We start from the raw sequence: 26,773 nt of genomic DNA on the forward strand, positions 1-26,773 counted from the left end.
TTGTCCACTTCGCGAAGTGGCCAGCCTAGTTGACCTGGCGAATGTCCGCCGGGCTTCAGCCGGCCCCCATATATCGATCCCTACAGATCCCTATAATTCGGGGTCATCGCCACGTTTGCGTGGTTAGCTATGGCAACCCTAATGATAAAAAAAAATCTGAATATCGACATCTAATTAGTGATACACATATAGGGATGTTCAGGGATCGACATATAGAGGCCGGCCAAAGCTCGAGAAAATCTTTGACATTGGCCAGGTCAACTGGCTGGTCACTTCGCGAAGTGACCAACTTCGGGCTTTGGCAGTTACATACATATATATATATATATATATATATATATATATATATATATATATATTCGTTGGTTATCCAGAACGTAACGACCGATTGCGTATTCCCGCCGCGCAGATCACGCGATTTTCGTCATTGTAGGTCTCGTCTAGTATCCCCAACTATTCTTTTTAGCTGTCCCGTATTTTCTGGGACAGTCCCGGTTTTTTCTGTTTTTTTCTCCGTCCCGACGTTTTTGAATGTTCCGGTTTTTCCTGTTTTTTAGTCGGTGTTTTCTTGAATTCGTTATTTAATCACAAAAACTTTGATACAGGTAATTTTCAACGGATTGATTAAATGCAATGTTGCCATACAGAAGTTTGGAAAATTTCATGAATTATCACATTTCGCTTGGGAGGCACGCCTTAAGCGAAATGTGATAATAATAATAATAATGCGGATCTATGAATCTATGGAGGGCACCCCTCCCCCACAGATCCACGCCAGTCTGTGAGTATTGGTCGCAAAAGTTTATTTTTGTGAACTCCCCACACTTCAAAATTGGTGGAATTTTAAATCAGACAGTTCATTTTAAATTAGCACCTTTTACCGGAGATCATCCCCCAACTTCAATTTAAGACAGTGGCTCCCAAACAGGTGTCACCTGTGACTCCCTTACCTGATGCATTGTTCAACTGCGGCTCCTCAGAATAGTTTAGTAGATATTTTCACACATCAGTCCGAAGGGTAAATAGGTGGTTGAATATTTCCAGCTTGTCGCGACACCCCTAGAAGCCGCGACGTTCACTTTGAGAAACACTGGTCCAGAATTTGATGGATTTGATCAATGATGTTGGTTTGATAAATGCGAGGAAAGTCACCATTACAAAAATGATTAAAATTGTTTTTCCTAACTTATTCACCACGTATTTCAACTTGAATTTTTATGGCAAAATATGTATATTTGCATGCAGGGCCGTAGCTAAGATTTTTGCCGTCCCCACAACTTAAAAGTTCGATAGTTTTGTAACGGTATTCTTTGTTCCATCTAAAACTGCCATCCCCTACCCCTAAATTTTGCCGTCCTGGGCCGTTGCCCCACTTCCCCCTTCTAGTTCCGGCCCTGAGTGCATGCAACACGCATATGCAAAACCGATAAGTGGTTGAATCAAAGTGATTTCCCTATGATTTCTTCCATATTTCTTAAACTTAGCAAATTCATTGATGCATTATCACTGGTACGAATGATAATTGTTATGGAATTTATCAAACTTACCGAGACGATTTGTGAGTATGCATGATGACCGATTTATCACATTTACCCCATAACACATTTTAATCTCATAATTCAATCGCGTACATCGCCTCCGACATTTCGCTCAGACAACAGATTTCTAAATCAAATCACAAAAAAAAGTTTCATATTTTATTTACAATTATAGTGGATGGTGAAATTCGCGAGCACCAGCATTATTCCAGAAATCAGAGCATAAAGCGAAGTAAGAACCATTTTGGAAAAAGCAAAGTCCCCAGAGGAACAGAGGCAGCAAGCTGAATAACACAAGCAAAGACATCTTGATACTACTTTCCTGTTCGCTCACACCCTCCATGCACCTGTATTGAAAAAAAAAGAGACGATTTAGTGAGTTAGTGAAAAATAATATCAAGTCAATGGCATCACGCACAGTTTAAGAGAAATTGAAGTATGTATAATTATAATTCGGAAACTGTAAATATTTCAACGCTGTTTCCCAAGGGGAGAGGCATTGACGCGTTGTTTAGATCAGTGGTTCTAAACCTGGGGCCTTATGGCCCTGGCATATTCTAAGGGGCCACGGGTGAAAATCAGACGAAAGATGGGCAACGACAAGACGTGAAGGAGGCCATGGAGATCTGTGAATAGAAGAAGCTTTCAAGTGGAATGTGGTGAGCAAAAAATGTGACCACTTTCACAATTTAGCAGAGCTGTCCATAGAATCCGGGGTCCCATATCCACAGGGAGTCCACATAATGAGATCAGGTACTAGGATTTCCGGATGTAAAAAAAGGATGGAAGTTGTTACTTCTGGTGAAGTATAGGGTCCCATGATGTTGAGACAGCCATACCCCACGGGAAAAAGCTCACTGAGCTCAAGCCCAGGGCAGGCGTGGATCCAGAGTAATGTGTCGGGAGAGTCAATTTATTGCGTTGGTTCAGTTTGATCGTCCTGTATTTTACACAGATCTATTTTGCCCTCATAATTCGGCTCTCTAGAGCGATGCTCACTATCTTCAGGATCCGTGCCCGGCGCAGAGCTCCTGAGATCGATCTTATTTATAAAATTTTTGTTTCCGTTGATTACAATTTTATTTTTAAGTTCGATTCAATGATTAGAAAGGTTTTCGCTCTTGGATGTGGGTAGGGGGACCAGGATAAGATAGGGTGGGGAACCACGAGAAGAAAATATGGTCTGGGGGGGGCATGGTAGGCGTCACCAAATTAATGCTGTTGTTAGTATCTGTTATGAATTGGCATTGTTAGTAGTACAGTGATACAATGCATTTTTTTTGAAAATTTATTCAGAGCAAAAAAAATGCTGAATGTTTTGTTAATGAATAAAATTCGGTCAGTTCTCCACTCTGTAAAGTAGTTTCTGGCATAGCACATCTGTGTACTACACAAAAAACAGCTTCACGGCAACTTCATTAACACTTTCTGACGTTAGATAGGGAAAGATACCGATGCTATATTACACACCTTTGAGAAACAAACACTGGCGAGGAATTTAAAAATATATTGAAGGTGATTTTGAGTGAAATATCGAGAATATCGTTATAGCAGTTTGTAAATAATCTCAAATATTGTTATAGAGGGATATAACGATGAATATCGATTTATCGTAGCAAAGGATAGCGTTGTATCGAGAGGAGTTTTGACTGTAGAAAATTTCAATCAAGATTCGAAAAAATATCGTTGAAGAGGGATTTATCGTTGCAGCGAGGTTTCACTGTATTAAGTAAGTAAGTATTGTATCAAGTACTTTATATGGCCCAGCCACGGTTCATCTCATTGCTCTCCCATTGCTGATATAGCCAAAGCCTCCTAGATGTAGTATCTAGGAGGCTTTGATATAGCCCACTTTGGGAAACACTGGCTCAGATAAATTGTTCTCACTATGTGGAGAGGGGCTCACAACAGTGTTTTCCCTACATGGTTCTAACATTCCCCCCCCCCTCCCCCGTGAATTTCGAATTGTATAAATCTACGGCCCGACAAAAATCGTCTAATGCTTTGCATTGTGTCTTGCTGATTTTACCTTACTATACGTCTCCGACTCGGAGGCGTATCTTTTGCTTTGGAGAATACCAGAGAACACAACGTGGCTGACGATTTGTCGTGGCGAATTCTCAGCGTTACAACGTGACTTCATGGGCTCCTTCTTCCACACAAAGTGATGCCGCCCGGGCAAACATAATTTTACCGTCGCATACAACTTCAGAATTCGATAAGTTTATGGCGGTGTTTTTTTGTTCCCACCTAAAATTCCTGCCCCTAAATTTGGCCACCCAGAAAAAACAGTTGCCTCCATCCGCCCCCTTCTAGTTCCGGACCTGATTCGGACCTCTCTTATCTACCTGGAAATACCAGCCAACCAATTTGAATATTCTTGAGAATCATACATAATATAGTACCCGATTTCATAATATTCTCCCACGAATCTGAGTTCCTAGGGATCGTAAGGCAAGCTTATGCATTAGGCTGGGCCGGAACTAGGGGAAAGGGTAGGGTGGGGGGGGGGGTAACTGCCCCGAGCGGTAAAATTTACGGGGCGTCAAACTTTAGGTGGAAACAAAAAAACACCGTTATAAAATCATCGAATTTTACAGTAGGAGGCACGGCATGTTGCTCCCCCCGTCCACAAAAATCCCAGTTGCGGAACGACGTTTAGTCGACGATGGCTTCACACATAACGATTTTACACGTGAAATACAGATCAGGTAGTCCAGACCATGTCATACGTGGGCATTTTTTTCCGATCTGTTTTTAAGCAAAAATACATCGTTTTGATCAATGGTCGAGATCCCTGAATTGCTGCTGTGGTAGTCGAGTGGTTATAGTGACGGACTCGCACCGTCGCCACAGGGGTGGTCAGCTGAAGTTGTTTTTCTGAGGTTCCCAACTTCGAGACGCGATTGCGAGTCAGCCTCCCCGTCTTGCCACAGCCCTGCAAATGTTCAATCACAACGCTTCACTCACAATCTTATATATAAATGTGAAAGTATGTATGTATGCTCTTTATACAAATCTACAGTTTTAGACCGATCGTTGCCAGATTTTGCATATATACCAAACAGGTCCGGGATTGAACCGTAGGCTACTTTAAAATTTCGTCAGAGCAGGGCAAATGCCCCAAATGGGCGAAAAACTGTCGGCCAACAATGGTTTTTGGGCCTCAACAATCACTTTCCGAACGTTTACTTTGGTTACCGTGGTTTCCAACAATGCGTTTCAGACGTGACTATATGCCTTTACAATGGTTTGTCACACCTTTAATTCTGTTATTATAACAGTTTATTCTTTTATAACGGTTTGTCACTTTTCCAACATGCGAGTTCAACTGCCCCTCAAAGTCGGAGCACCTATAATGCTTTTAAGAAATTTGGACACACCGAGACTCTGCAATGGCACCAGACTCTGCGTGAAGAAATTGCACAATTGCATCATTGAAGCGACGATTCTAACTGGATGTGCCAAAGGAGAGAAGACGTCTTCGTTCCACGTATCCCAATTATCACTGGAGAAATGCCATTCACTTTCAAGCGATCACAGTTCCCGATTCATTTGCCATGACAATCAACAAAGCGCAAGGCCAGTCGTTAGCAGTGGCAGGTATCAACTTACTTGAGCCCTGTTTTTCACACGGACACCTTTTCGTCACCTGTTCACGTGTTGGTAATAGCAAAAATTTGTACATCTACACACCAGATGGACAAACAAAAATATTGTGTATCCACAAGCGATTGCCTGAAGATTTTAATTAAAATATTTAAAAATGAAAGTAATTTTTTCTTACTTGATGCAGAAATTTTTTTGAGTAAGAAATAATTAATAAGCTATACATATATAAATTTTTTACGGGGCGGGCAACGTCGCCGGGTATCAGCTAGTTTGATATATAGATGTCCGCGCTAATTCCCCCTTTTTTTCTCGGACTGTGACGTGCATTGTGCTTCCACAGATGTTTAATTTTTACATTATTTTGTGTTTACTATATATATTTTCATCCCCCCCCCATATACTTCTAAAAAGAGTTATGTTGTTTGATCAGATGGGGAGATAGATTGATGGACTGGGGAGGGTGTTGCTACTTTTCCAACAAATACCCTTTACAGTAGAGGTTCCGTAGGGAATATTAACGTGGGTATCTGTCTGGTATTTCAAGTTTAATCACTTATTCATGCACAACGCCATATACGCACTCAGACTGTTAGGTACACACACTTCCAGCTCAACTCAATCGGGAGTAGATTACTCATGGCGATAGACCGGAGTTGTGTTCGGTTCGAAAGAAAGTTCCCTAAATTTCGTACGTTTGTGGTGCTCTTTAGAATGAGGTATAGGTGCCCTAAAATGCTGACATGCACTGGTTGAGAACCATTGCTCTAATTAAACTACTTTCAGTACAATGCTACCCCCTAAAATATTTCACAGCACACAAAGGTGTAGCAAGCTTTCATTTTAAATTTTTCAAGAATTCAGTCGAATACTGATTACGTATTTAGAGAAGGGAGCACACACAATTAAAAAAAAAAGAGAAAAGAAATGATGCGTATATTCAATAAAACATCGCGAAGAATAAAGTGGTGAAAGTAATGAATCATATCGTACATTTGAAAAGATGCACAATCTAACCTTCAAGCGGGTTGACGCCAACGAACATGATGTGATACGAAATTGGGCGGTCAATTTCAATCATTCAGTATTTTTCTTGTTGCCGATGGGAATTCCCTAGGTTTGAGAGAAATTCTGGTATCCAGCACCTGTAACCGCAATTTTATTGGAAATGGTTATAAGTTACATAGAAATTTTGGCTAATATGTTACAGCTGAAGCCTGAAGTAGCGTCAATTCGTGAAATCACCGGCCATATCTAGTTTCAGCCAGCTCCTGTGGGTAAAGAAAGGAATTTTAAATAATTCTGCTAATGGCTCTTTTAACATTCACGTTATTTGGGGTTAGATCTAAAGACGGATAAATAAAGCTCTAATTACCGTTAATTTTTTCAGGCTCTTATTTGGCAACAGGTGCTGGTAACAGGTAGGAGGTTAACGGCACGGTTTCTTCGTGAAGTGACTAGGCTTCAGGCTTTAGTCTCGTGTAAATATATGCAAGGTTCCCGGAAAATGATCACACACTTATGAAAGTGAATGTCGAAACAACGAGCGATAGAAATGCACCATTTGCTGCAATTAAGAATTACGTACTGTACAATTTCAATTCAGTTCCTTCGGATTATAGTCCCACCTGTGGCCATATTTGTAACTAATTTGGAAATTCAATACGGTTAAAAATTTACTACTTCCCCAATAGAAATGCAGAAAGCGGTGAATTTCTATTACTAATCATTGTTTCGTTATTCACCTCCTGACTTTTGTAGTCATTTTATAGGTATCCTATAAATATCAGCAAAAATTATAAAGAAAAATACCAAGAAAGAGTTGTGAACGAGTATTTATTGATGAGTTATTGTTATTGATAAGTTATGTTTTTATTGGTGCGAACTGATTTTTTTTTAATGAGGCTTCGGTATTGGATTTTGTCATAAGTTCTCACTGAATTGGTATATCGGGGGATTAAAATCGTAGGTTTTTCATTGAAAGTCTACAAATAAGAATAATATAGATAAATAATGGATATAAGAGAATACGGAAAAAGCTACGGAAGTGAAAGCTAAGAAGAATTAATTAGGCTCAAACTACACTCGCGCGCGAGAGAAGGTCATATTACCATCGAAACTTTAATTACTGTATATAACTGATCTTTTATCAACATAGAGACCGGAGCGGCTTAAGCGAGGTTGCACCCGGGCGGCTGGTTGTAAGTGGTGGCAGCTTAGGCTTTAGTTGGACATCAAAATTAAAAAAAAATTATTTCTTAAATTTGCCAAGTATCGGGCTACCAAACATCCTTTGGTATTTTAGGCGAGTATCTTATCGACCGGGCTACCGCGCCCCTAACTCACATGCTGGCACACTGCTTTGGTAACTCACGGGCTTGCAAACTCTAGATCTATCTTTTTGGTCACTCACATGCTTGGAAACTCTAAGTCACTCTTTTTGGTCTCAAACTCTACGTCACTCGCTGATTCAGTCTCTCTCTTTCTGGGCAGAAGCGGACGTATAGCTTTGCAAATTTTGGTGCCCTTCTTTCCTTATACTAAATTTCTTGACCATTATTCATTTCTCGAATTTGCCGCCTTAGGCTATAGCCCGCTAACCCCGTCTGTAAATGCGGCTCAGCACATGATATCATACTTTTGAGCCATACCTTGCCAACAAAGTTTTTGAAAAAACTTGAGGGAGATAGAGCTTTGGGTCAGTAATACCAGAAACAAGAATGTACTCTATCACAAGGGGCAAGTGCGCGCTTTGATGCCCTCTTATAGTAATTTTTCCGGAACGGTCAAATGAAGGCAGATTAAGAATTCAGATTCTTACTTGTCCGATATCTGCGCACCAGAGAAACGGCTTTAAAAAAATAATTTTTTAAATAAAAGTCGCCTCGTTATATTTCTATTTACATGGCAAGTATTAGTAATGATGACTCATCAACAAGAGCTGAAATTTTCTGGCACAATTAATTAAAAACGGTAAAATGACTCTATACCAAAACAATACAATCTTTTTAAAAGCGGGACATATGGTCACGCAAATTCCATTCGTGAAAAAAATTTGGGTTTTTTCTATAGATTATAGAAGGAGTTATGACCTCCTAGATGTATCTCTAAAAGGTAATGACTAGGGTCCTCACTGGTAAAGCCCTATCAGCCTCCCGAAAGAGTCATATTTAGGGGCGGCAGTTAAGCTCGAACCACCCCTGTATAGAGGTAAATCAAAAAAAGAAATGGAAAAGATCAGGAGTGAGAGTCATGAATATAACAGAGAAATGTATTATTGAAGTTATACTTATTTATCCAAGATCATTTGTGAGAGCAGTATGAAAAACTTCGAAAAAAAAAGAGAAGAAAATTAACTTACATAGAGGGGAGTAAATAATGGAACCAGTACTGTACACAACAAACAAATCTTATAGGGAGATTCTGAAAAAAGTTGACGGCAAATACAAGAAAAATGCGGGATAATATCATAAGTTACGCAGATACAGCTGAATCAATAAATTATTTTAGTATTGGATGAAAATGGAAAACAACAACGGGAATTTTTGGGAACGGAGCCTAGGAAATTGTTTCAGTTCCTGTACAAATTTAATACAATACAGAAAAATGTCGTAAGTTGAACGGAAAATACATTACTTTATAGTTGGTGATTGCTTGACGACAAATAGCCACAGCGCTGTGATCAAAACTCCAAACAGTTCCCTGGAAACAAAAAGAATCATTTGACAATTCGAGCCCATATTTGTTTTTTCCGCTTTCCAAATCGACATACAGACCAAAAGTTGTAGTTTTTAGTTTTGTACCATGCACGTTGAAGTGCTTGAACCCTTATTTTCTTGTGGAGATATTATTACACTGAAGTGCCAGAAAAACTGGTAATATCGTGTAGCTCCCCCTCGAGCACTCAGAACTGCCGCAATGCGACTAGCATGAACTCCACTAAATGTGTGAAGGTATCCTGTAGGCAATTCACACCATGATTCTCTCAGGGCAGTCTACAATTCCATAACGTTAAGAAGTGATTTTGTTGCAGGTATCCCGTATGTGCTCAATTATGTTCATGTCTGGGGATTTAGATGGCCTGCGGCTAAAGTCAGAAGAGTGTTCCAAGAACCACTCGGTAGCATTCCGAGTATGTGGTGCCATGACCGCTCCGTCCTCTATCAGACCAGACAAGACCCGGGCTCTGTCCCTTTTGGGATGTAAGACGACCGCTCCGTCCGGGCCACAGAGCTTATATCGCTGATCGGCAAATTGAATTTTGATGATTGAATTACGCGTCTGGATGCATATTGGCAAACACTGCTGTGACACGTTTCACGAGCGCTGACTACTAAACCACATTCAAAGTCACTTAAATCGTGATAGACTGCCGTCTTAGCGGCAGAAACCGTTCAAACAGCTTCCTTAGCTATCTGTTGTCTTAGGGTACGAACATAGTCATGGCTTATTTCCTATTCTGTGAGTTGGTGCCGTTGACGATTGGTTGAAAACCTGCATTTCAAGTTTTTTAATCAATCCGTAACAGCATCGACTCACAGAATCTCAAAACAGCCTGCACTACGCTCGTGCTCTTATATAGGCGCTACTGACCGCATCGAGTTACGTTAATTGGTTGCATTTTTCCTTTATTTGCAATCGCTCGTCTGTACCAGTTTTTCCAACACTTCAGTGTATTAATTAGAGAAAAAAGCTGTTTTAAAAAATCATCATCTACGTTAAATTCATGCGTTTGTTTGCATTATACTTTTTACATAAACATATACGGGTTTTGAGGAAAAACGAGAGGACAAAAGATGTTTTCCAGCAGTTCTTTGTTTAGCGATTGATTACCTTCCTTCCTCATATGTCAGAGGGTTAAGTGCTCCATCTTTCGAACTTGATACAGTGATAAAAAGTTCCACGAGCACATATAAGAACATGCCGAGGCAGTAGCAAAAGTGAACAGAATGCAGTACTTTCCATATCCTGCTTTCTAAAAAAATAAATAAAAGAAAAATCAATCCAAAGAGCTGTTATCGCGAAAAGGTACAAACAATCTGTAAAGTCATGATAATGAAAGCTTCATTTTATTTATGGGGAGATGTACTTAATTTTTTCTTATATTTCGGTTTCCGTGATATGAAAACAGGTCTTAATATAATGAAGAGCATCATGAGCTTTTTCATGTAAATATCGAATTTTGTCATGGACCATCAATGGTCAGAGTAGTACTCATTGTCGACCGCTTTTTTAGACAATTGATTTCGAATGAGAATATGCGTACTTACTAGTCAACGTTGGTTGTACAGCGACGGAGCAGGTCAAACAAGCTGCCGTTCCATACAACGGCTAAAAATAAGAAACACAGAGGAGGAAACAATCGATTTAACATTTGAAGATACGAAATCATTCATTTTAACTATGCTACACTATACAGATAACGCAAGCCTACAAAAATAGACGTTTTGCCCGGGAGTGGGTTACATGAAGTAATTATACCAAGGTTTTTTTTGTGGTGCTGTTGATATCGAAAATATTATCCATTTTACCCTATCAAGCAAGGGTTTTTCATCTATCTATCTCCATATATGAGTCAAATAAAACTACATGAAATCTTTTTTGGCAAAATGATTTAACGAACCAATGAATATAATTAACAGTATAAAAATTAAAACAAATTTATTTTTTCCGATAAATAATTTTTTTTTGTTGAAATTATTTTTCTTTTCATTCATACGAACTTCGATTTTTTTTACTCGTAGAAACAGAAGTAGTGTCATTTCAAACGTCAGTAAAATTGTTAATCTTCCACCCTGTCCAGATTCCATCGTTCTTGATATTTGAGAATAGATTTTTCTGGTTATTATGCGGATTCAAACCTCTTTGGTAAAAAAAAATTCAATTGTCTCCTCCAGGAATCCAACCCGGATCCTTCTGCATACCAGGCAAGTACGCTACTGATATGGGGATAATAGCAATTGATCACTGTAGAGTGATTTAGAAACGTGAGTATGTGTTCCTAATAGCATTAATCCGAATCTTCTGTCTGAATTCTCAGTGCTGCCATCTGTATTTCAAATTGTGAGTGAAGTGTAATGATTGAATGTCTGTACCGTTGTAGACCTGTTGCTCTACGTTGGGGAAAAAGATTTATTTTTTATTTAAAAGATTTATTTAAAAAGATTTTGCCGCAATATCTTGGTGAAATTTCTCACTTTGCTTTTCATTGAACGCATCCAGATTTTCAGGAAAACAGCGGTGCTCTAGTGGCGTGGTGGTGGTAAGATGCTCGTCTACCACCCTGAAGGTTCCCGCCATGTTCCAGATTGAATCCGGAAGGGGAGGGGAGAAAATAGATATAACAAGATGTTTTTCCCCTGAGGAACTTAGGCGACCACCTGTAGATTGTGCCTTCATTTCCATCCCAACTTGTTAACGATAGCAAATTGCAGTATAGCGATATGGCCGGAGTTGGTGTGGGGAGAAGTAGTAGTAGGAAAACAGTGGTTATTAAAATTTAGTTCAAGTTATCAGTTTCATTACTGCTCAACACAATTTTAGAATTACTACGAGATCGATCATTATCAATTACGATTATGAATGAATGAACTGGAAATTTTGCTGCTTAATTGATACATTGCACAGCGCTTCATTCATTAATTGGTTTCAAATCTGAATTACGATAGAAATTATGCAGTCATATTTTACAGTTATTTGAGTTGGTTCAAATATCAGTTTGATCATTTTTGTCTCACCACAGTCATTTTCTGCACACGAGGGCTAATTAGATCGAGACCTACAGTTTATTGCTGATTTCGAACGGCCGCTTTTTATACTCATCGAGAGGTTGGTACGCTAACCTCTCGATGTGGGACTCCCTGCGGTAGCAATCTTTTTTCTGTGGTCATGTCGCTTTTTTTGTTGTACCTCAGCGTCAGGAAAGTTTCTGACAAGAACGAACCGGGTATCGAACTCACGACACCTCTAAACATCCTTTGGTACTTTAGGTGAGTATTTTATCAATATAAATACGTGATTGTAAAAATATGTACGTGATAAAGAAAAATGGATGTCATTTTTGCGTTCAGCGTATGTCACTATTATTCACTTACTGTTCTCTCTAGAATCACGTTAATGTGATGGTTAACTATACAACAAAACTTTTAACCTAAATTTATATAAGAGAGTCTTTTATTTGTAGTGTTGAAAGAATAAAACTAAAACAATTATTTAAAAATGACAGAAGTTTGCACTTACTACCCACAAGTATGGATCTGGATCATTGAACTGCGAACGAATAAGAAAAAAAAAGGAAAATTGTCAAATGATTTTCTAGTTCTTTCAATTCATCATTCATTGATTGTTTTTCTATTAATTCATCAATATCGCTGAACAAACAAGATAACGAAACAACTCTGAAATGTTTAACCAAATAGTTTCGATCGAAAAATATTGTGAAGACACGCAAAAGGTTGGATTACACATTAGTATAAAAAATATCCGTTGCGCATACTGAAATGACGTTATGAACTGTTTTCCTTCGTATAATTAGAATAAAAAAATTGTTCCGTTTCCCTTTACGAAAATTAATTAATTAATTTTTCAGTTATAATGAACCGGTGGATGAAATAAATAAAAATAATATTTTTAAGATTGAGTTATTTTTTTCCCATTTTCTCATAAATTAGACTATTTTTACTTTAGTTTATGTACGTTTTTTACGTTGGTTTGAAGGATATTTGTGAAAGAAGTTGACGAAGCGTGATTGATTGAAAACTCAGCAGAAGTGAGGCGTTTTTGCTTTTTATACAAAAACGAGATTCTTAAAAAAAAAAAGAAGCTGTTAGCGTAAGGTAAGGCGACTGTAAAAAGGAGGTGTTTTCTAAAGGTTCTAGCATAAGGTAGTTTTTCAGAAGTTACTTGCCAACTCAATCTTTTCAGTCGCTCATTCTTTTGTTCACCTGTGAAGAACTAACGAAAGCAATACGTCGATCACCTTATTCATCAAGAGATTATAAGCAGATTCCTCAAGAAAAACTTCTTTCTTTCGTCATTGTCACCACAAAAAAGGGGAAAAAACGCATCACTTCACTTTTAAAAAATCATTGTAGGAAGTCATGTGTAACTAACCTCCTTTGCTTTTATGATCACGTGACTAAGGCTTTAGGTAAGAGCAAAAATGTAGACGTTGTTTACCTTGATTTCCAGAAGGCATTGGATCGGCTCCAACATGGCAAACTCTTGAAGCGTTTACACGGCACTGGAATTGGGGGCAACTTGCTGAATTGGATAGAATCGTGGTTAAGAGATAGGTCGCAACGAGTTATGGTGATGGGGAATTCTCTGGTTGGACAGACGTCACAAGTGGAGTTCCTCAAGGAAGTGTCCTTGGTCCCATACTTTTTCACTTTTTATCGATAAACTCGATCAGGGTATCGATGGGATTACTGCGAATTCGCAGATGATGTGAAGCTAATGGGGGTAATCGGGAATGAAAGCGATAGGGAGTTGCTCCAGACCAACTTAAACAGGATTGCAGCATGGGCAAATGCATGGAGCATGACGTTTAGCGTTGATAAGTGCATGGTCGCTCATTTTGGTTTGAACAACCCACGCTTCTCTTACGAGTTGAATGGTGTCACTGTCCCGGATGCAACTAGGTTCACCGATTTGGGAATTCTCATTGACGAGCGACTTAGGTTTTCGGAACATTGTTCAGCGGTGGTCAAAAAATCGAATAGAATGTTTGGTCTCATTTTCAAAAAGGTCTCTTCGCGTTCTCCTAAAGTCATTCTTCCGCTTTTTCGAGGATTAGTTCGTCCTGGGCTGGAGTATGCTGTAAGGTTTTGGAGACCATACCTACAGAGGGACATAGAATTGGTTGAAGGGGTGCAGAGAAGAGCTACGCGTGTCCTTATTGGTACACAAAGCTTGAGTTATGAAGAGAGACTTCATTTTTTGAATATGTTTACATTGGATGAACGCAGGTGTCGAGGAGATATGATCGAGGTGTTCAAAATTTTCAATGGGATGGATAGGATGGACCATGAACTTTTAGTACACCGCCAATCGACTGCTTTTACAAGGGGACACCAGTTTCGATTGGTGAGGGACAATGCAAGGTTATGGTGTCGCAGGGAATTTTTCTCTAATAGGGTTGTTAATAAATGGAATAGCTTACCCCCGGAGGTAGTAAATTGTAACACAATTGACAGGTTTAAAAAGAAATACGATAAACATGTTGGGGTAAATCGAGAAGCTATCCCTACTTAGAATAAGACAACCATAAGTATTCTTTATGGGCATTGTATAATATTTTATCATGTGTATATATTGTTTATAATTTGTGTAATTGCATTTTTAATTGGGTTGCTTTTTTTATTTTTAAATATATGACATCCATATTTTTATGGGTATCTTTTTATCAGCCACCTCGTTGGGCATTTTGCCTGTTGTGGCGTTGTATTTGTATTTGAAAAAAATCTTTTTTCAGATCATGGAGTCAAATGTAACTTCAATAGCATGAAGTTACATTGTCAAATTTTGTTCCACCGCTTGATAATGTAACTTGGAAGGTCAGGCATCTCGATGTTACACATAGCCCGCATTCACATATAGAAATTTCTATTTCTGTTCAACCATCAATCATTAAGACGGTCAAATTCTCCAACTCGAGACGCCGAATTGAGAAGTTCACGAGATCAATGGTTGATCAATTACCTCTCCATGTACAAAATATCAACTTAGCTACATCCACTGAACAATTGGAAGAATGCACGAATGATCTCTTCAATCTCTTGAAAACGCAGGGTAACAAGTATCTCCTAATATCAAAGCAAAAGACACGATATTTCGACGGGTGGTGGACCAAAGATTTAGAGGTCGCTAGACGGAAATGCAGGACTAGTAAGAGAAGGTATCTAGCGGCAAACCTAGATAATAAGGAGGTATTGAGAATCATTTACCACCGTAACAGGGCCTTATATTCAAAATTAATCAGGAAGACAAAAAGAAGCTCCTGGAGGGAATTGTGTAACTCAGCTACAAATCCGTACGGTATATTTTACAAAGCAACGGTGAAACAATCTTCTCTGTCCCCACAACTTTTTTTCCAAACTGATACAGACGAGAATTTGACTGTCCTAGAACAAGCCCAAAAGCAACTTCAAGAATTTTTCCCTGAGGCTAACTATCCAACCAATCATCAAATAAACTTTTCAACGGCTAGCTTGGTGTCTCACGAGCCGGATAATAAGAAAATCTCACGCCAAGAACTGTGGTACATTGCAAGTCATTTAAATAAGAAAAAAGCTCCTGGCGAAGACGCAATTAATAATGTAACCCTTCAAGCTCTACTGCAAAGCTTTCCCGAGGTGTTCTCCGCATTATTTAATAAATGCTTTCAACTTGAACATTTTCCACGACATTTCAAGATTAGCAATGTCCTCTTCTTCCTCAAAAAAGACAAAGATCCAACATCAACTAAATCATATAGACCCATACATTTGTTATCAACACTGGGTAAATTGTTCGAAAAAGTCATTTGCCAGAGAGTTATCTTCTTCTTGGAAAAATCTAATGTCATCAGCCCCCTTCAATATGGATTTCGCCATGGGAGTTCGGCAGAACAAGCTCTCATGGACATTGTCACAGAGATCAAAAATCAAAGAATTAAAAAACATAACGTCATAATAATTACCCTGGACATCCAGGGGGCTTTCGATCACATCAATCATAATATTATCAGGGAAAAGTTGCTTAATCTGCCTATACCATCTAATCTAGCCAATATTCTGATAAGCATGCTCCAACACAGGGTGGTACAGATGCGGACACCATTAGGAACAGTTCGACATAGAATGGCAAGGGGATGTCCTCAAGGATCGTGTTCCGGGCCACTACTTTGGAACTTATTCCTTAATGATCTCCTCCTTAAGAGGTGGCCGAAGAATGTCAGGGTTCAGGCCTACGCAGATGACATTACGGTAATAGCCTCGGGCCCTACAGTAGAAGGCACAGGTAGACTAGCCACATATGTGCTAAATGAAATCCATCATTGGTTAGACCAACACGGACTCAGCATCGCAATGGATAAAACCAACTTTTTATGGCTCTCTTCCAAAAGACCACCATCGGTAAAAATTGGCGACAATTTCATTAAGAAACGATCTAATATTAAGATTCTCGGGGTGACATTTGATGACCAACTGAATTGGTACAGCCATATCGCTACAATTTCGACCAAAATTAATGCCCTCATGCCAAGATTATGGTGCTCTACTGGAAAGGAATGGGGCATTACCACGTCAATGCGAAGAATCCTATATATGACAGTGGCTGAGAGGATCATCGCATATGGTGCCCCAGCCTGGGGTATCACATTAACGGAGGAACAGGGTAGACGTCTTGATTCTATCCAACGTGGTTGCTTATTGTACATCCTCAAAGCTTACTCGACATCACCAACAAACGCCCTGCAAATCTTGGCTGGTCTGCCTCCACTAAGATATATCGTGGAGTACGAAGCTAAAATGGGGGCACTTCGGAACAAACGCAATATCCAACTACAAGATGCAACTCACATCAGTCACACTCAAATCCAAAGGAAAATCACCGGATGGACGAGACACCCGGCAGAATATCCTGATGATAGACAAATGTCTGCAGATCCGACTGACACTGAACTGTTTAAAAAACCCTATTTCGACATCTATACCGATGGTTCAAAGACGGAAAATGGAGTTGCAGCAGCTTTTACTATCCTTCAGAAAGATGACATCTTCTACAGATGGTCTTGTAAATTGAATACCAATAACACAGTATTCCAAGCCGAACTTTTTGCTTTACTTATGGCTATTAAGAAAGCGGAAGAACTCCAGAAGAGAACATCTATCTTCACAGATTCACTTTCATCACTCCACTCAATCAGGGATCCCCTGTCTCAACACATCATCGCTAGGCAAATCAGAAAGGTTCTGTGTGCCAATCCTCAAATCAGTCTCAATTGGGTGAAAGCTCATGCAGGAACATATGGGAATGAACAGGCAGACCAACTTGCAAAAGCTGCGACTGCAAGAGTGACGTCTGACTTTTCGCTGCTCTTCCCTAAGTCATGGGCAAAGAACATCTTATCTGAGGAAATGATGCAGAAGTGGCAAAATCGATGGCAGACAGAACGCAAAGTTGGCAGGAAAATATATGCTCTCCTCCCCACAGCAAGATACAGATATAGGAAATGGACCAGGGAAATGGTTATATTCTTTTCCGAACATGGTCCTTTCCCAGCATATCTGGCGAGATTTCATCGACAGACTGAGAAATGCAAATGTGGCGGGGAGGGCACGGTCATCCACTACTCTACAGCCTGCCCGTTCACCAAAGACTTCCACTTACAAATCCCTGTTGCTGATACACAGTCTTGGAAGTTGAAGGTCTTCCAAAATCCTGGCAGTTATAATAAGATTAAAAATCTTATCAACTTTATGGAAAATAATCAAGAGTTATACATCTTCCCGAGACCTATGGCATATCAAGACAGAGAAGATCCCTTGGACTCTGATTCGGACTCAGACTATGTACCATAATTGCGACGTCTTTCCTAACCCCATGTGCTATAAAATATGTATAGTGATATTTTAATGAAATTTATCATTGTCAGTGATGCCAATATGTATTCTTTCCATGTTCATATATATTTTTTGTATCCAAAGTATCTACTTCAGATTCAATGTTTAATAATATCCTGTTTGAATTTTTCTGCTCTGCTTTGATGGGCTGAGCGCAATTGTTGATTGAATTATTGATTGAATTTTTTTTGATTGAATTATTGATTGAATTTTTTTTTTTGATTGAATTATTGATTGAATTTTATTTTTGATTGAATTATTGATTGTGATTGAATTTTGATTGAATTTTATTATTACTTGCATTGTCGATTGAATTTTAATTTTTTTTTTTTTTGATTGAATTGTTCACTAAATTTTTATTATTGAATCATGCGTAGTTTGCAGATGTTGTCCTGTAAGCATAATTAAATTTTATCTCATTTCATGTATATTTACTATGCATGTTATATACTATTTAATGCTTACATAATATCATCATGTACGCTATATATCTTACGTTTCGTGGCATCGCTGTTTGTCTAGATCATTCCCACAGCCCATCTGTTATAAAAACTCTGACGTTGTACCCGGACACCTGCTTATAAGCACATTTTATATACTTTCTCAACTGCTATGAAACGCCATAATTTTTGTTATTCATCAATATATTCATGTGTTCCAATGTATACCACCGGTGAATCCACTAGTGCGCAGCTGAACTTTGTATGTTCAAGTGAACTTTGTAATTTCTTCGGACTTGATCTCATCATTAGGACTATAATAACCAAATCTAAACATGTCTCTAACTGGCAATGAAAAGTCCCCCCCCGGCTCCTTCAGTCTTGTGATATTATTAACACCAGCAATTGATCAATATCGATAATTCCCACTTACATATTTATAGTTCATTGGACCTGAATTTGTACATGTATCCTGTTTTTCATGTTCTATTTGCAGATTCGGACCTATGAAAAAACCCTTCCAACAAAAGACAAGATGAGTGAAGTTGGTGTTGCAGATTGGCTGATGGTTGGGGACAGAGTACAGTGATGATGGCGGATGGCTCGAGATGTTTTTGTTGGCCTCTTGCGGGCGATTCGCCCGGGCTCCTTGGCGGGGGTTTCCGGGGACTTTGGGGGTGTAATTGCCAGGAGTCGGGGGCGATGGGGGGCCTCGGCGGGATTGGGTCCTGTGGCTTACGGGCCGGGGATGCCTGCCGGGCCCGAACATCAAGATAGTTTTTCCAGCATGTCCCAGCCGCTGGGTAATCTGCCTCAGAGCTGGGCCATGTTTGGTGTTGGTGTCTGTATTCCTTTCCGTGGGTTGGAGGTCGGACAGTGGTCTTGGTGGCTAGCGGGGCATTTTCTTTTTTCCAGCATGGCCCAGCCGCAAGGTAGCCTGCTTATATCCCACAAGGGACAGAGCGGGGGCCATGTTTGGTGTTTGCATTGCATGAAGTAAACTAAACGTGAATTTATATATAATCATTGTTTAAACAAGGAAAGAAAAAAGGAAACCCTTGTTTTCAGCTCAATATCAAAAGTGATTTTTTTGTGAGGTTTGTGAAACGGGGAGTACGAATTACACGTTACTATAGTAGGTACAGATTTTCTGAAAATATATGCCAAAAGGAGGGGGAAAGAAAATTATGAGTCGTGAATTTCCCGAAAATTTCAGATAGTGATAATTTTATCTTCGAAAAGTGGATTCAGTATTGATGATGCTAAAAATAATTGCTAATTAAAAACATAAATCTTAATTTTCAAGATTTTAAACACATAAAATTAGCCTGCAACCTGCACTCCAGATGCCAGCAGGAAAAAAATCGTCATCATAAGGTTCACCGATCTCCATATGAAGCGACCAGGTTTTCCGGATTCGGAAATCCCCTCGTTCGTATTCAAAGAAACCGCCTCCGGTGATCTGTAAAAAAAGCGTGTATAGCAATAGTAGAAGTAGTAATATAATACAGTAGACTCTCGGTAACTCGATACTCCAAAAGTATCGACAAACATGTCGACTTAAGAGGATGTCGAGTTAACGGGATTTCAATCTCAATTTTTGTCTACCTAATTATATACATACATTCGAACAATTCCATTAAATAAAATGCTAAATAACATTAATTTTAATTCGGGGTTGTCTCATAATAGAATCAAAACAAGTAAAAAAAAATTACCTCATGAAAAATAATCAAGTGTATTTGTTCTTCTTTCCGAAGAAAAAACAAAAATTATTCTATAGACTATTCAGTTCATCTCGTGATTGTTCAGCTTTTTCCTGAGTACGTATGAATCTGCATATCACATCTACAGCTTTTAATGCATCATATGCATCATAGCGAGATGGTACGGATACTTCATTTGAACCTTCTGTGTGATTCTATTTCTTCGGAACATGAAACACTTGCTCTTTGGTTGATTGATTAATTAAATATCGTCTTCTAAAAATCCTGAAGTTACATGATCAGAGTCAATGTTCACAAATTCACATCCTCGATACAATCACCCGTAGAGATCAATCATTTGAACATCATCTAGAACAGAAATTTTTGCGGCCATTCTAATACCCACAAATTTTTTTTGGTCTGTAATTTTTTGTAAAAAGTTTTCATACTTAGGATAATTCCTTGATCCAGTGGTTGGGAAATTGTTGTTGAATTAGGTGGTAAAAAGCATAATTTGATTGCTGAAAGGTCCGTTATTTTTGGACGAGCGGTGCAATTATCCAAGATAAATAAAAACTTTTCTTTTCTCGCTTGAAAATGTTCGATCTGGCTTCCTCAACCATTGTTCGAAAATCTGTGATGTCGTCCATGCCTTTTTGTTGCCATCATAATCGACAAAAAGAGTTTTAACATTTTAAAGCACTGCGGGTTTTTTGATTTTCCGATAACAACAGTTTCAATTTTTCAGAACCGTCTTAGCTTGTTGTCAAAAGAACAGTCAAACATCTTTGTGTTTTTTACCTCCTTCACATTTTTCTCCTTTCAAGGCAAGAGTTTGATTAGGCAATAGGCAAAAAAATAAACCCGTCTCGTCACAACTAAACACATCTGCATCAAAGATACCCTTCTATCATTGATTTCAGAATATCATTCTTCAAATTTTCAACAATTTTTTGGGATGCACAGATACGCTCTCTCCACAAACTTTCCTAGAAACTTTGAATCTAGAAACTAGCTCTTTGAATCTGGTCAATCCTCCACTGATCGCAGTGAAATGCCCTTGATTGAGACTTTTTTCGAAATCTTTTGATTTCTCTTGAATTATTGATCCTGATAATGGGATTGAGTGATAGCTTCTTCTACATCGCTAAAGTCTAATTTTCTTATGGGTTTTCTGCTTGGTTTATAAGATTCAAATGCTGACAAAATTTTTTCTTTACTTTCAGCAAATGTTAGATGGTGTTCCGTGCAACCCTATATTCTTTGGCGAATTCACTTTGAGTTTTGCCTGATTCTAGTTTTTTTCAAAATTTAAGCTTTGATTAAAGTATGAAGTTTGCGTGGAGCAATTGTATTCACGGCCATCGATACTGACGATGAAAACCAAATGACATATTCAGCTTCTAACCAGGCTTTAGCTCTTTTTCTTTTGCTCCTTTTCCAAGAAATCGTAAAATCCAGTTCCACTGAAAACATTCTCTGCAAAAGACAATATCAAAACTCCCAATAGATAAGATTTTCATACCTATTGGATGTTGACAATATCCACACTTCTTTTTTGACCATGAAAAAAAGGAAAGACTTTTCCTGGAAACGCGACTGAAATGATAGGCCGCGACCAGATTCAAACATTCATTCTTCAAATGTTCGCAGTGCCGTCTTAACGCATGGGCCCACCCGGGCACGGCCCGGGGGGGGGCCTCAGGAGAAGAGGGCCTCATAAAAATGAGATCCGGTTGACATTTTCTAGAATTTCAAAGGTAGGGCCTCAGAAAAACTACTTGGCCCGGGAGCCCATGATGCTCTTAAGATAGCCCTGCATACACGGCCCCTCTCCACTCCCCAGTGCATAAAAGGGACCCATCATAGAGAACAAAGAAACAAAGGATTGTCCAAATACCCATGGAAAATGTCTGGAAATTCTTATTACTAGTAACACACTGACAATTGTGTAAACCAGTCCTGGCAAAGGAACAAAAATCGTAGTCGACTTAACCGGAGCCAAGCATGTGTTGTCGAGTTAGATAGTTTCCCCCACACTGAAATTAGTATTGTGCTAACCAAGGGAATAATAGATGTCGAGTTATCCGGATAGTCGAGTTATCCACGTGTCGAGTTATCGAGATTCCACTGTAATAATCATTAAAATAAAACCGATATATAATCCAATAGAACTTCCATATTCACCGGTAGCTGATTATTGTCCTTTTCCAATATCACACTATTATTCCGCGGATACCTGAAATCGTAGATTGTAAAGAATCGCTTTTGTGACTCAAAATACGAGGTACCGTCAGGGCCGCAACTAGGGGAGGGGCAAGCGAGTCTGTTGACCCGGGTGCCGGACCAGAGAAGGTGAAAATTTCATACTATAACCTCTCCTTCAACATTATGGGGGGGGCGCCAAAATGCTTGCTTGCCTCGGCTGACCAAATCCATCTAGTTGCGGCCCTGGGTACAGTATATAGATGCATTAACTCTGACTCAAGACCAATCCAAGTATTTTGGCTTTGGAGATTTAAAAAATATTCCATCATTCTGAAGTAGGGGGAATAAGAGGCGTAAAGTGGTTGCAATATGTTTGTGTGTGTTTACAAAATAGATTTAAAACAAATATCCAATTAAGCAGGATTTAGCAAGATCTTTCGCCGGTGCTAATGCTATACGCAGGGCCGGCGCCAGGCATGAGACCACGAGGTGGCCACCTAGGGCAGCACGATTGCAGGGGCGGCACTTTTTATGACAGATTTATTATTTTCACTCTCGGAAATTTTTACACATCGAAATAATTTTGAAGGGAAAGCGTGAGAGGATAAATAAGCGCAGGTAAATATAAAACTTTTCAGTGTTGAAATGCTCTATTCAACTCTCTTTGTGCTACATTCAATGCTTAATTCACCTCAACACACCTTCTTTCTTGCACTTCCAAAAAGTGCCACCTTTCACTAGAGAAAGGTGGCACTAGATAGCCTCTTGAAGGGGGGGGGTGGAGTAAGAGCTGTTGGGTGTCAAGCACTATGGCCCCACATCCTGCGGCAGGACCCCAAGACTGGGACTTTTGGTGGGTCCCTCAGGTGAGATAATTAACGTGTAATATTTCGATTAGGTAATATTTAGGTAATATTTAGATTTCAGAATTAATTCTAAGGTCCCTAAGACGAAGAAGATGTGACCTTAAGACCGGCGCTTCGTAGCACAAGTCACGGTAACGGTAACGGTAAGGCTGCTCGGTCCCGTGCTGCAAAATAATGTAAGTGCTCGAGCGTCTTCCGCCACTGTGTATGTATGGTTGTTCTGCATGTTCTGTATATATATATATACAAATTTTGCCACCCTTCTTCCGTTCCAGTCCCATATTCTTGAACTCGTTATAAGCTGCCATCCATCCAAATCTTCCGCTATGAGGTATAGTATCGAGGAAAGAAATATTAAAAAAAACTTTTTTATATATATACGAGCCGCGATAAACCATCTCTCTGGGCTATAGTATTTAGGGAAAAAAATCACTTTTTTTGAGCTGTTTTTTTTTTCTTTCCTCTACATTTTATACCTATTACCTTGCTTTTAAAGGGACAAATTTGACAAAAACCACATTTAGAATTGTTCAATTTTTAAATATAAAACTGTCTGTGTTCGAGTTTTTGTTCTACCTGCACTAGAAGTAATTTTACAATATTTTAATGTAAACGGTGCTCTTTTCTCAAAATTTTTTTTTTCTCAGATGAAAATTTTTCAAACACCACTTGTTCAAATGTCTTGCAACATTATGCGTCTCTCAGCACTGCGGTGCTGCATCTCTCTGGGCTTAAATGGGAGGATTTGAAAAAAAAAATTAAAATGATGTAAAATAGTTTTGTGGCACAAGTTATCGGTAAATTTTGGCGATTTTTGAAAAAGTTGCATGTTGTTGAAGTTAATATTCGAAAAACAAATAACAACTGAAATTTTAAAAGCTCTCGCTAAATTGCATAAATATATCCACAGAATTTCAGAAAAAGAAATTGAATTCTTAAAGTGAACAAAAATTTTTTAAATGTCCCTTAAAACTGGGGATTTTTCTGATAGAAAATCATGGGAAGCCACGGCTTCATCTGGCAATCCTGATTCCCCATGTTTTCTCAACGGATGCGCTAGTCACGCCACCTCCTGTAATTCATTGCTGCATGAGATATTCAAGTAGAAGCGTATGGATTGCGAGATAAGACCATACGAAGGTTTTTATAACAGCTATTACTTCAACTACTACTATAAACCACACACATGCACTTCGTCCATATTTCTCTGCTGAACATCTAACGAATTGGAACATGTTGGAATGTGCGTGTTGGTGTTGTGAACCGAACGTGAAGCGTGTTTCTATGCAATGCTTGTTATAGTGCTAAAATCTGTGACATATTTTTAGAACTATGAATGATGTCAGAACATGTCATGATTGAAAATTTTACCATTGTAGGCTTGTTGCTGTTTGTGAACAGCAGAGACTTTTTTAACGGGGAGATCGGCTCGCATTCACGCCTCGAAGTTGGGAACCACAGGAAACCAACGTTAGCCAACCACCACTGTGACGACGGTGGGGTTCGAACCAGCGAGTCCGCGACGATTACCACTCGACCATCACAGCGGCGGTTTTTAACAGCTGGCTGATGCGAAGATATATTTAGGAAAGAAAGAAAATTTAACTGCCCTTGCAGGGAATCGAACCCACGTCCTTTCACTTGCTGGTTGAGTGCCTTAGACCACTAGTATACAAAGGCAACGAATATCTCAATCTTTTTTTAGCGCTCGCTCGTCTGCACTGAACGGGACTGTCGACGGTCCCGTAGTAGCTCACCCGGCAAGTGAGAGGACATGGGTTCGATTTGCCGCAAGGGAAGTTGAATTTTCTCTCTTTCCTAAACATATCTCTGCATCAGCCAGCTGTTAAAAACCTTCGTATAAATAGCGGAGAGTGACATCATCCTCGGATAAGACAAGACCAAATGGAAATTTGAAGTTGGTGATGACTAGAGCCCGGATTATATATGCAAAAGAGCATATGTGCTTATGCATTTGCATATTTTGGCCTTTTTTAGCATTACTGCATATAAATGCATAAAATCAAAGAATTTTCAGAATAAGTTCATATTTTTGAAAGTGCATTCAAACTCAAAAAGTGCTAAATTCTTTTGTTTTGGTATTTTGTTACTGAGCACACGCAGCTGCAACAAACTAGAAATTTAAAATGCCTGAATAAAAAATAATATGTAGAAGTTATTTGCATATGCAGTTTATACATATTTGGAAATGTTTTTTTGTAAATGAATATGCACTAAGAAATAGAAAATATGCATTTTAAAAGCTTATCTACTTTTTTTTTGGTAATTTTCTTAATACATATTTTCTTATTTTTGGTACATATTTCGCAATTTTCAACTTTTTTCATGATTTTTAGTGCATATTTTGTGGGTTTTTGGGTCTATTTTGAGGGTTTTTTATGCATATTTTGGCATTTTTAAGTGTGTATTTTTAGAGCATATTTTGCCACTTTTTAGCGCATATAACCCGGGCTGATGATGACACACACAGAAGAAAGAAAGAAAAAAAAATATCTATGGATATTTCCCACCATTCACTGATGATCTTCATCAGGTAAAGGCTTTTCCATAACCGGTCATGAGAGATACAAGCAAAACAAAACGTTTCAGACGAAGCCTTCTCATCTGCATCACAAGCCCCTGGGGATGCCCCCCCCCTTACCAGCCACTCCAATTCAGAATGTTGCGTGTTAAACATTATTTTTTTACTTTTTAGACTCATCAATACGATAGATCTTATAATTTTGCACCTGGGCCGTGCGGGGTTGGCTCACGCGTCATGACGGCTCTGCCTTCCGATCGGTAAAAAGCAAAACTTTATACAGGTATTGAGAAATCACACTGTCACACTGCAAAACGAAAAATTCAAGGTTCACTTGAAAGATTAGCATAAAATTCGTCACTTTGATTTTTGCGAATCACTTGAAACAAAAGAAAATTTTTATAGAAAATTTGTAAAACAATTAAAATGAACAAGAATAGGTTTTAATGGAGAAAAAAAAGGAGGAACCTAACATGAAACGGTACTGTTCTACTCAAGATGGTATTCCAAATACATTATTTAGACCGTGAGAGCATCGGACCGGGATCGTAGATGCTCAGTGAAGTAAAATATTTATAACGGTACATTCAAATTGACTTGAGATTCTAGTTCTGAATCCGATAATGATGACATATGAAGAAAGAAGAATTCGTTTGCACAACATCGGACTTGAAAAACTTACTTTATATCAATTTTATCGTAACTTTTTTTCCCTCCCTAACCCCATCAGGAGCTATCGCATTTTTTTTTCTCTCCGTGAAAAATAGAGATAAAGTTATAGGAAATAAAAAAAAAAACACATTGTTGAAGGAAAAACCTCATTCGGATAAGGAACTTATTTTTGCACAAACAATAAATTATGCAAAACTACTATAATTTCACTCACGTCAGTTTTTCCGCTTCTTGGTCTAGGGTATCCATTGATTGCTGGTGGATCCGGCCCATCTCTTCAAAAATTCACTTTTTTTTCTGTCATGATTTCATTTTTCTGACATTTTTTAGAAGTTTTTGCTACGTTTTTGTGACTCAAAAAAGCGCCAAATGCGCCAATGTCCAATGCAGACCTTTATCTTATCTCTCTCTCACAATATGCTCTCTCAGGAGTGAAATGATTTTCCGAAAAATACGCTAACTTTCATAATTATTATGTATATAATATTCTCCATACAGTCGTGCGAAAAAGAGCCGATCAAATTTCAAACGCAGGATATTCCCTCAAATGTGATTTTATTATTTTTTTGTAATTTTGTTTATCT

At 38.7% G+C, this 26,773-nt stretch overlaps 1 protein-coding gene across 4 annotated transcripts; it reads right to left on the reverse strand.

Annotated features, from left to right (window-relative positions):
* Window positions 1-1,684: 1,684 nt before the first annotated feature.
* Window positions 1,685-26,602, reverse strand: LOC149076736 (transmembrane protein 220-like). 4 transcript variants are annotated; one of them, XR_016194092.1, is made up of 8 exons: window positions 26,404-26,533; window positions 19,531-19,657; window positions 12,387-12,416; window positions 10,418-10,478; window positions 9,981-10,122; window positions 8,784-8,849; window positions 6,165-6,292; window positions 1,685-1,885 (listed from the first exon to the last, which is right to left on the reverse strand). XR_016194092.1 is itself a non-coding variant. In XM_089244373.1 (7 exons), exons 1-7 carry the CDS (start codon window positions 26,460-26,462, stop codon window positions 1,708-1,710), a joined length of 663 nt encoding a protein of 220 aa, XP_089100499.1. In that variant the 5' UTR covers window positions 26,463-26,602; the 3' UTR covers window positions 1,685-1,707. The 4 variants fall into 4 exon arrangements, 2 of the variants coding, with proteins under 2 accessions (XP_089100499.1, XP_089100500.1); XR_016194093.1 differs by having other exon boundaries at window positions 6,141-6,292; XM_089244373.1 differs by lacking the exon at window positions 6,165-6,292 and having other exon boundaries at window positions 26,404-26,602.
* Between the last annotated feature and the right edge of the window lie 171 nt (window positions 26,603-26,773).

Source organism: Pholcus phalangioides, unplaced genomic scaffold (assembly GCF_987345545.1).
Source record: "Pholcus phalangioides strain wild (caught in Gottingen) unplaced genomic scaffold, Ppha-v1.0 ptg000015l_1, whole genome shotgun sequence".
In the NCBI taxonomy this organism is placed as follows: domain Eukaryota; kingdom Metazoa; phylum Arthropoda; class Arachnida; order Araneae; family Pholcidae; genus Pholcus; species Pholcus phalangioides.